This window comes from Merops nubicus, unplaced genomic scaffold, assembly GCF_000691845.1.
Source record: "Merops nubicus isolate BGI_N331 unplaced genomic scaffold, ASM69184v1 scaffold36862, whole genome shotgun sequence".
Classification (NCBI taxonomy): Eukaryota; Metazoa; Chordata; class Aves; order Coraciiformes; family Meropidae; genus Merops; species Merops nubicus.
The window spans coordinates 12577-22532 of NW_008593570.1; the positions used below are offsets into that span (position 1 = coordinate 12577).

The 9956-nt window shown below is 55.3% G+C and overlaps 2 protein-coding genes across 2 annotated transcripts in view; both read right to left on the bottom strand.

The window, feature by feature from the left end:
• Positions 1 to 578: 578 nt before the first annotated feature.
• LOC103768338 (zona pellucida sperm-binding protein 3-like) lies at positions 579 to 3134 on the bottom strand. The gene is made up of 9 exons (XM_008935479.1): positions 2763 to 3134; positions 2178 to 2296; positions 1983 to 2086; positions 1625 to 1802; positions 1416 to 1536; positions 1225 to 1316; positions 945 to 1078; positions 776 to 865; positions 579 to 700 (listed from the first exon to the last, which is right to left on the bottom strand). Exons 1-9 carry the CDS (start codon positions 3132 to 3134, stop codon positions 579 to 581), a joined length of 1332 nt encoding a protein of 443 aa, XP_008933727.1.
• Positions 3135 to 6952: 3818 nt separating this feature from the next.
• The window catches only part of LOC103768339 (zona pellucida sperm-binding protein 3-like), a 3344-nt gene continuing 340 nt past the window's right edge, over positions 6953 to 9956 (bottom strand). Inside the window, exons 2-10 of the mRNA XM_008935481.1 lie at positions 9929 to 9935; positions 8974 to 9174; positions 8796 to 8899; positions 8385 to 8562; positions 8168 to 8288; positions 7700 to 7791; positions 7368 to 7516; positions 7129 to 7218; positions 6953 to 7047 (exon numbers count right to left, since the gene is read on the bottom strand). Coding sequence (XP_008933729.1) covers positions 6953 to 7047; positions 7129 to 7218; positions 7368 to 7516; positions 7700 to 7791; positions 8168 to 8288; positions 8385 to 8562; positions 8796 to 8899; positions 8974 to 9174; positions 9929 to 9935 — 1037 coding nt within the window. The remainder of the gene's footprint in view (positions 7048 to 7128; positions 7219 to 7367; positions 7517 to 7699; positions 7792 to 8167; positions 8289 to 8384; positions 8563 to 8795; positions 8900 to 8973; positions 9175 to 9928; positions 9936 to 9956) is intronic.

Sequence of the window (9956 nt, forward strand, 5' to 3'; positions counted from 1 at the left end):
CTGAACTAAATACAGCAGGGCTGGGGCTGAAATCTCGCAGAGCTAGTGACGGAATAAAGGCTGTAGGGGTGGAGCCGGAGGCGAAATGCTGCAGAGCCGGAGTTGAAATCCCAACTGTAGCAGTGGGTCAGGATGCAGAGCTGGAGCTGAGACAGGGGACCTGGGCACTGAGGGTATCCCTTGCCTCCTTCAAGGAAGGTTTCCCCAAAAAACACCCTCGTGCAGGAGCTGGGATCCTGCTCTGGCCGAGCTGGAGCCCCCCACCTTCTGCTCTGCCTGTCCCAGGAGCGATGGGTGGGGACCAGGGGGAACAGGTGAACTTCCTCCTGGCAGGGGGACTGTCCCCATGGTCACCCCGGAGCTCGGCAGCTCCCAAAACTGAGAAGCCCATCTGGAGATGTTGGGGACCCCCACTAGAGCTGAGGGGCTCCAGCACCCCCATGGCCACACAGCAGGGATGGACGGTTTCTCCCCGACAAAGACCCCAGAGCCCAGGAATGTCCCACAGATGACACCACAGAGGGACACATGGAGGTGGTTTTTTCCTTCCCAGGCTTTATTTGGCTTTCACCCCAGGCTCATGCCGAGGCCCGGGCACACCTCCTGCACCCCATGCCAGCAGCCAGCACCACACCGGCCAGCACCACACTGGCCACCACGATCAGCCCCATCCCCACGCTGGGCAACGCCATCACCCCACCTGCAAAACCAAGGGGGGAGCGTTAGCACTTGTCACTGGGAGCATGCCACAGGGTCTTGGCTGGCGGGGACTCACCTTGACCTCCATCCTGCCGCTCCCCTGCGACGCCCGGGTCCCTTGAGAGGAGCACGGGGCCCATGACCACGTCGGCTTCAGCCTCTTGCCCTGGGGAGGAGAGGAGGGAGTGGTGAGGTGATGCCATCCCACAACCCTGACGTGTCCCTCCTTCCCTCGGGGACCTTACCGTCAGTGTGGCGTCGGAAGCGGCGGCTCGGCCACTGCTCCGAGGGGCTGAGTCGCCGGGAGAGCGCGGGGGATTCGCAGTTCCCTGTCTCGCAGCAGCCACAGATGTCCCGAGTGCCTTCCACAGGTGCCCAGCTACAGCGGGGTGGGAGCAACGTCACCAGAGCCACCCCCATTCATGTCCCCCCAACATCTGGATATCTGTGATGCAACCCCGGAGCTGCAGGATGCTGGCAGGGACCTGCTTGGACGTGTCCCATCCCAGAGCAGCTCCTACTTACGTGTTTCTGGCTCTGTTGAAAGAGCAAGCCTTGTTCAGGGGGTCTGGGGCTTGGTCTGCTGGGGTCACCTTCAGGTGGCAAGTGATGTAGATCTGCGGGGAGGGCAAAGGAGAGAAGGGAGGACTTGCTGATGGGGGACACAGGCTTAGTTTGGGGCTGGCAGGGGTGGGAAGACGGACATGCACCCTTACCAGGTTCCTGGCATCCCCCGCAAACCTGAACACGTCGATCCTGAACCGCAGCACATCCTCCCGGGGCCGGGGGGTGATGAAGGAGGAGCTGGTGTCATCTGACCTCCCATCAACCAGGCACCTGGGGGCGGGGAGGGGATAGGGATGGGAGACATCATCCCATCGGGTGCACCTCCTCCCTGTGCCATAAGCCGCTCCCTGGTGCTTACCCGTTGAAGTCAATGATGGTGTAGTGGGGTGAGGAATCGGTGCCAGGGCTCAGGGCAGCCACGCAGCTGTCCACAAACAACCGCAGCGGGACGTGGTTCTCGGTCCCCACCTCTGCTTGGATATTGAGGACGTCGCCCAGTTGGAAACCGGTGAAGGGTCTCTCAGCGCTCCAGTCCTCTGCAAGGGAGTGATGAAGAGGAGGTGGCTCCAGCTACCCCTAAAGCTCCCGTGGGACCAGAGTCAAAAAAGCAGGAGAGCTGATGTTTGCCATGGGGTGCAGCAGCTTTCCTAGTGGGGTGACAACTAGGAAAATGGTGGAAAATCCCCTTCAGCAGGTCGGGCTGGCTTCCCACCTACCGTTCATGAGGCGCAGGGAGAACACCAGCCTCTCCTCTGCTGACAGTGCAGAGCTGAAGGGAGCCCAGGTGGGCTGGATGGCACTGCTGCTCACGTTCTCTCTCCTGGACAAGGACCACCACATGCATCAGGACGTGGCCCCAGGCTGGCCCACAGGGACTGGGCAAGGGAGTTCCAAGGATGGGGAGCCTTTACCTGGGGTAGTGGCACTCAATGGGGATGACGGCGGGGTTGCTGCGGATGATGACAGGGTTGCTGGCAGGGCTAGGGTCATAGCTGAGGAGTGTGCGGTAGATGAGGGAATCCGGTGTGATCTGGGCAGAAAAGAGGTGAGAAGCTGGCAGGGAGGCCACCCCCACCTCCCACCACTGCTGGGCCACGTAGCCACCTTTTCCTAGCTGGGAAATGCTAGGGAGAGGAGGAAAAAGCCTGAGAAAAGGGGTGGAGAAGGAGCCCTGCTCTGTTCTCAGAGAATAAAACTTCCTAATGAGCCAAAACACAAGGGTCTGGCATGGGGGGCTTTGCACCATTGTCGGGCAAGTCTCTGGCTGAAAGTGCAAAGCAGCTTTGGGGAAAACCCCTCTAGTCTGGGGGAAAATACCTGCACCTCCTTCCCAGAGTGCGTTCCTCAATGTTGCGCTGCGTCTGGCACCCAGAGCTGCTGCCCTGGCATCATGGGGGCTGTCTGCTGCCCGGTCCTGCAGGCTGGAGCTGCTCCAGGGAGCAGATGCTGGGCAGGATCCTGGGACTGGGGGGAGCACCACGGGGAGAAGGTCTTACCTGCACGACACTGCCGCACTCGTGGAGGCCGGCGGTGAAGGTGACGGTGTTGTGAGCAGGGTTCAGCGAGGAATGCTTGCATGCCGCTGGTCCCAGCGTCAGGTCGGCCGCGTTGACCAGGCGCCCGGTGCCAAAGAGGTCCCTGTGCACTGTCACCACCAGCTGAGCCTCCTGGCACTGCACTGTCACCGGATGCTGGCTGGAGATGGCTCGAGAGTAGGGGTCCTCCATCCAGGACGACCAACCGTGGGGGTCTGCCTGGGCCCCTCGTCTTGCTGGGTCACCCCAGGAGAAATCCCAGGGTGGATAGGCAGCCACCTCGCCTGCTGCCCAGGAGAGGAGGGCAAGGATCAAGCTGCTTTCGGGCCCCATACTTCCTTCTTCCAGGAAACCCCGGTACAGAGAGGCAGCGCTGCTCCTCTGGCCTTTATATCCCCCCAGGAACAGCAGCCGTCCGCCCCTGGGCTCCTGGTTGGGGACCAATGGCACCTAAAGGCCAGCCCTCGTGGATGCATGAGCGAGTCATTTCCGGGGTTCTGAGACCCCCTGTTCCCGAGCTGCCCAAGGCGAGAGAAAACATCCTCGTCAGCCTCTTTGGGGAAGTTGTTTATAAAACTCAGCAGAAGCTGGAGACAGGGAGGCTGGTACAAAGTGACTTGTTTAGGTTATAAGGTGATAAGGGGCTTTTCAAGGCTGCTAGGGAGGTGACAGGAGCGGGGAGATCAGTGTCTGTGATCCCAATCCGGGTACTTCCCGGCCCCTCTGAGGCTCCCATCCCTGCCTTGGGCTGTTGGACCCCCTGGGACTTTGGCTTTCTGCTGGGATGCTGAAGTGCTCTCAGCTCCAGCCCAAACAGGGGCTTTACTTGTCCCCCTGCTCCTCAGCAGCACCAGGACCAGGATGATGGGTCAGATAGCAGCTGATGTGGTGGTGGTTAGGGCTCTACAACGTGGCCATTCTCAGACAGGGCCAAACAACCCCCACTGCAGCCTCAGCAGTGAGGTCATTAGCTGCAGACAAAGGTGCAAACTTTCTTTTTCATCTCTGTTGCCCAGCTCATCGGGTTTCGTTCATTTTGTTGCCTCCAAGGAAACGAGGTCAGGGTAGAAGAAGCTGGAGGCGAGGCACCCCATCCATCGCTCCCTTCCCCATCCTACCCCCCCATTGCCCAGCTCCTCACAGCTAGAGAACAAGGAAAGTTGCTCAAAAATGTATGTTTTCAAGCCTCATTATTAGTGTTTTTGCCCCTTCTTTTGTGCACCTTTAACTCTTGTTCCCTGGCAGGGGTCTACAAGCATCCCCTTGGCTCTGTATGAGGGATGCTCGGTTTCATGCCCCAGATTCCCCTTGCATTTTTCAGGATGTTCCTGGCAAAGCTGCAGAGAGAGTAGAAAGCCTCCACTTGGGGTGTTTAAGCTGGAGCAGCCGAGCCACTTCTGGGAAAACAAAAATCAACAGAAAGTTTCAGGCGTGGATATCAGCCGACCCCCTCCTAGCAGAAACTCCACTGGGTTTGGAGCTCGCATCTGCCTCAACACCCCCCCCCACCAACCACCCCGGTGAAGCTTTACAGGCCAGTGTGAAGTCTTCCGCCTTTCCCCCCAGGAGTCGATGCCCCAACCCCACTGCTGTCGGGGGGTCTGAGATTTCTCCTTCATGTTTAAAATACCTTGAGGCTGGCGATTGCGTAGGGATGCCAGGGATGGCAGCAGGCTGAGCCCCGTGCGTCAGGGCGATAACGGCAGCGGGCGATGCTGGATCAGTAAACAAGAGCCTGGGCGAACATCACCACTCAGCCAGGTCCTTGGCTGCAAGGACCACGCCAGATGCCTGCTCTCACCCCATTCCATCCTGGAGAGCCTCACGTGGCTCAGGGATCTGGGTCTCTGGGGACCGTGGCTTGATCCCAAGCAGAATAAATCCCTCCCCACGGGTCAGGTGAGCATAGGTGAATCCCAGGTGGAGAAACGTGCCCAGACATAGGGCAGAGGAGGAGTTTCTCTATGAAAAAGGGGATTTCTGCTCCCAGGTTAGCCCTTGCCAGGACCAGCTGTCCCATCTTTGTTCCAACATGACACTCCACCCAGCTCAGCTGGGAAAGAGCGTGGAGCTATTTTTTGGAGCAGGCAGAGACCAGAAAGTCCCAGGGCAGTGGACAAGTGCAAACCTGCATGTTTTTCCCCAACGGTATGAGAGGGACTTTAAAGCACATCTCATTTTTCCTTATAACACAAAATTTTAAGGCAAAAATATCACCAGACAGCAAGGTCAGTGCTGCTGTTGAGCCTCTTCGGAGCCTGGGTTGCTGCCTGGAAGGGGGCAGGAGCTGCTGAAGGGGGATGGCTGCTCCATAACACCAGAGAGCATTTCTCCAGCCCCACTTCTCTTGTAGATCAGATCTGGCTGATGTTTGCCTGTCTTTCTGGAGCCAGCTGAGCTGTTTTGATTGAAGGGCTGTGCTGAGTGGCAGAGAGAAGGCTTTGCATTTAAAATACTCCTCTGCATGTCTCAGCAGACCAGAGAGGTAGACCCTGCCCAGAGGATGTGTGCCAAAGGGTAGTCAGGGCATGGAAAATCTAAAGATGATGCTGATCAAGAAGGAATCAGTTATGTGAAAATTTAACACATCTAGGAAGTTCAGGCTGGGTGAGAAAATACTTCTCCAGGAAGGCTGTGCAGCCTTCCACTCATGTTTCGATGCCCTCCTCCTCAACCTTCCTCCCCAAAAGCAGATAGCTCACAGCTCTCAGGTGGTGGGGAAGACTTCTTCCAGATATTCCTCCTAAAAGCTCCTACCCTCACACATTGCTGAGAGAGCAGGACCAACCCCCTCCACCAAGGGTCAGATCATCTGGATGAGAAAAGATGCCACATTGAGAGCCCCAACTCAAAGTCAGTGCAGCTCCCTCTCCCAACCCAGAATTCATCTGGTAGTTTTGAGAGAGGATTAATTTGCTTTTAGATCCAAGGGGAGGGGACTGGGGTTTAGGATGCCCAAAGCCTCAAGTCCACCTTGGCATCTTGTACTAAAAAGACACCGCTGCAAGGTGACATCTACCAAAGAACACCTGGCTGAGGGTCTGCAGGTTGCTGGGTGATGCCTAAATACATATATGAGGTTGTACAATACACCATTTTCCTCTGTCCTTCATGAGGAGAGCAGTCCGAGCTCTCCCAGAGCAGGCTAAGAGGTTGCAGAAGTCCTCCTGCCCCTTGCAAAACCAGCTGAAAAGGTGGCCATGCTGCCAGTGAGCCCAAGCCCTTTGCAGCTCTGTTGTCCATGAATCCAGCCACGCGAATTTGCTCTGACAACAAACACTGCAGCCCAAGATATCCAGTTGCCAACGCTGCCTAGAGTGGAAACCTCTCCCAGCTAGTGGAGAGCAACATGTCTTGGATTTGGTGCATGAACATCTTGCTACTACAGATGCTCTACTGAGCAGAAAAGACCAAGTTTCACAGCAGAGGGAGGAGAGAAAAAAAACCATGTAACAAATGTGACCCAGGCATATCAGAAAGCCCCTTTCTGGAAGGGGTACGGGGGTGGAAGTGTGGGCAGAAATTCCAGTCCCAGCCCCAAGGACTGTTTACACATTTCAGCCAAGGCTTGTTACACAGAACTATGTGTAAACAGTCCTTGGGGCTGGGCCTGGAATTCCTGCCTGTCTGTGCCAGGAAGAGCCCAACTCACCAAACCTTGAGTTGTGCTCCCTGCCTCATCCAGCAAAGCTTGATTTCTCCTCCAGGAACAACTTCAGTCATGAGGAGAGTGATCCAAGTTTTATTAAACCCTTCTTGAGTAAGGAGTTACAGGTATGGAGCAGACCCAGGTAGCTCCACAGAAAGGTAAAATGATCTGAGGCTAAACACAACTCCACACCTCTACAGAGAAGAAAGACCATCTGGATGGCAATTTTTTTTAGTGCCCACCTAGGCTCTCTAGGAGTGGTCTGTGGGAGTGCCAGACTGCACAAAGCTCTCCTGAGGACATGGCTTCAGGGGAACAAGATGCTCCAAGTGCATTTGGGGAGGTAAAGAACCACAGGTAAAGTTAGCATGAAGATCTGATTCATCTGTCTCTCCAGGATAACTTCTCCACTCTCACCCCCACCAAGCCTCTCAGTCCTTTATTTTTCATTGTATAGACTATAAAAGCTGAAACCAGTGACTTAAACAGGGTTGCTGGGTTTCTAGCAGACAGTCAGAGCTCCTAGAACAGCAAGGATCAGGATGAGCAAGCTCACAATTGCAGGCAGCACAAATACCATCCACAGGTGATCTGTATCTAGAAAGGAGAAGTAAGAAGGTGGTTATGGTCAAAAGTTGGGATCTGCCACACAAACTACCCCCTCTGGGTTTGCCCTACCTTGTGGGGGCATCCTCCTAACTGAGTGATCCTGCCAGCTATGGATGAAGAGAGGTCCAACAACAACATCCGCTTCTTTCACCAAGGGACCTGAAAGGACGGACCTTTGAGCGTCCAGACTAGCTCTCCAAAATCTTGGATTACCACTGATAAGCCAACAGTAGTGAGGCAGCTTCAGCCACCCAGCTCTGAGCAAGTCACCATGAAGGTGCCCCAGATCAAGGGGAACAGAGACATACCAAGCTGAGAGGGCAGTTCTCTGCGGACACGTCCTCGTCCTCTTTGCCCTCGGGAAGGAATGTGGAGCTTCCTGGAGTGCCTGGCCAAGCCACAGCTCCGCATCTCACAGCAGGAACAGACATCTTGGGTGCCTTCCACAGGAGCCCAGCTAGAAGAGAGCCTGGTGACCAGCCCACCCTACAGTAGGAATCCCTCACATGCTTTGGGGTCTCCTAGGAGAGATTGAACCCTGCCCACCCAAATGGCCAACCTCACCTTCCTGGAAGGTGACACACCAGATAAGAAGCCCAAGCTCTTCACCCTTGGGCAAGCTGCTGTCCCAAGTACTCACAGGTTGCTGACTTTGTTGAAGGAGCAAGCTTTGTTCAGAGAGTCTGGAGCCTGGTCAGCCAAGGACACCTTCAGGAGGCAGGTGATGTAGATCTGGGGAGGCCAGGTAGAGCAGAGGGTTTAGGTTGCCATCTGTCTTTCCCACACGCTATAAAGTTGGTCTCCATTGGGACCACCAGTTCCCCAGGGCAGCTCAAGTCACTCTGCTTCCTTCAAGCCACTTAAGGATTCAGCCATTGAAGCCCATCACAAGGGCTTGTCTTGACCAGTGACAAAAGTGGTCTCCAAGGAAGACCCTTGGCTCAGAGGGCCATTATCCAGAAGCAGTAATACAGGATGATTTCATGCCTATGCTATGAGGCAGTTGCCTTGGGAATATAATTCCAGGCAAAACCACATGAACTTTAATGGAGTGAGGCCATAACCCCCATCTAGACAAGGGACTTCATTTGCTTTCAGAAGGATTTACCAGATTGCTGGAGTCTCCTGCAAACCTGAATGCATCTACTGCAAACTGAAGCACATCTTGCCTGGGTCTCGGAGATATAAAAGCCGAGGTGGCATCATCTAGTTGCCCATCCACCAGGCACCTAGGGGCAAAAGCAAGGACCAGCAGGATCCCTCTGTCAGAGAGATCCATAATCTGCAGAAAGGCATCTCTAAATAAGGGCACAGCCAGCTCTTACCCACTGAAGTCAATAAAGGCATACTGTGGAGAATAGCTCCTCTCTGGGGTCGGGGTGGCCACACAGTTGTCCACAAAGAGCCTCAGAGGTGCATGATTCTCTGCACTGACACCAGCCTGGAAGCGGAGGACCTCTCCCAGTTGAAATAACGCAGTCTCCCTCTCAGTGCTCCAGTCGTCTGGAAAGAAAGAAGTCACCATGCACTCATGAATGGAAAGCCAGCTTGTGCTTCACTGCTTCCACCCAAGGAAACCCCCAACAAGCTCAAGGCCCCAAGTAATCACCAGAACAGCACCACACCCCAGCTTCTCCAGGAACACTGGGGTGATACCAACACCAGTGGAAGCACGGCCAGCTCAAAGACCAGCCCAGGCTGCCCTGCACCAGAGAAGACCCTCATCCCAAACCTACCATTCATGAGGCGCAGGGAGAAGGTCATCTTCTCCTCAGAGGACAGGGTGGAGCGGAAGGGAGTCCACGTGGGCTTGACACCGTTGCTGCTCACATTGCCCCTCCTGGGGAAGAGGTGTCTGTAGTTAAATGCTCTGTGGCAGAAGGACTTGCTTGGGGTTCATTGGCATTGGCTCACCTGGGGTAGTGGCACTCAACAGGAACCACAGCAGGGCTGGTGCGGATGATCACAGGGTTGCCAGTAGGACCTGGGTTGTAATTTAAGCTCATACTGTAGACTAGGGCATCAGGGGTCACCTGGGGGGAAGACAAGATCCATGACCCTGTCATTAAGGGTCTTGTTCCTCGACCACAGGCACGCAGAGAAGCACATTTAAGCCTGGAGACTCAGTGCTGAGATGTTTCTTCCGGACATCAGCCAGTTGTAGCAGGCAAGTGGCACTCATCCTGTTGCAGGGATGTCCTGGGCTGGGAAGCTGCACCAGCCTGTCCCAGCACAGCCTCTGGTCAGCAGCAGAACTGGATGCAGAGGTGTTTAAGCTGAGCCTTATTTTTTTGTCTTCTAGGTTCCACACCCCAGAACCACAGAAAGGAAAAATCTGTCTTCCAGGAGATCAGAGGGTATCTTCTGCTCAGGGGAATTTAACAAAGACGCCTACTGACTGCAGGGAAGGGTGGAGCATCTACTTACTCTCGTGGCCCCAAAGTTCTTCCAGGGCAGAGATCACTTCGAATTGACGTTTCCTCTGAAATAGCTTCATCCTACACTTTAGCAGCACCCAGGTGCCTCCTGAAGCAAGCAGCCACTGCTGGCTTGCTGCAGCAGCTACCAGCACAAACTCTCCTGGGCTCCATCCTGGAGGTGGCAGCAGCAGCACAGATAGCCCTGGACGACTTACACACTGCTGTGTTCATTGGAAGAAAAAACCCTAATTTCTCTGCCTCTTGCATGCCCTTCCCTGCTCAAACAACTCCCTGGACTGGACAGCACAGCTTCTGCCGCCCTTCAAAAGCAGATTAAGATGTCCAACCTCCAGGAAGGGCTTCGGAGTACATCCTTGAGCCCAACTACACCACAGCCTCCTGCCAGCCTCAGCATGCCAAGGCACCAGCCAAGAGGAAGACCCCCACACACTATGTCTCCAGCCCCCCCAACCCCAC

What these genes read in the sequence shown, in the direction of transcription:
- LOC103768338 (XM_008935479.1), bottom strand. Translation starts at nt 3,134, where the DNA reads ATGGGGCCCGAAAGCAGCTTGATCCTTGCCCTCCTCTCCTGGGCAGCA. An exon ending in CTCCCTGCGCCTCATGAACG is followed by an intron (nt 1,803 to 1,982) that starts GTAGGTGGGAAG and finishes ACTCCCTTGCAG; the next exon opens with AGGACTGGAGCGCTGAGAGA. An exon ending in CTTCCGACGCCACACTGACG is followed by an intron (nt 866 to 944) that starts GTAAGGTCCCCG and finishes TCTCCTCCCCAG; the next exon opens with GGCAAGAGGCTGAAGCCGAC.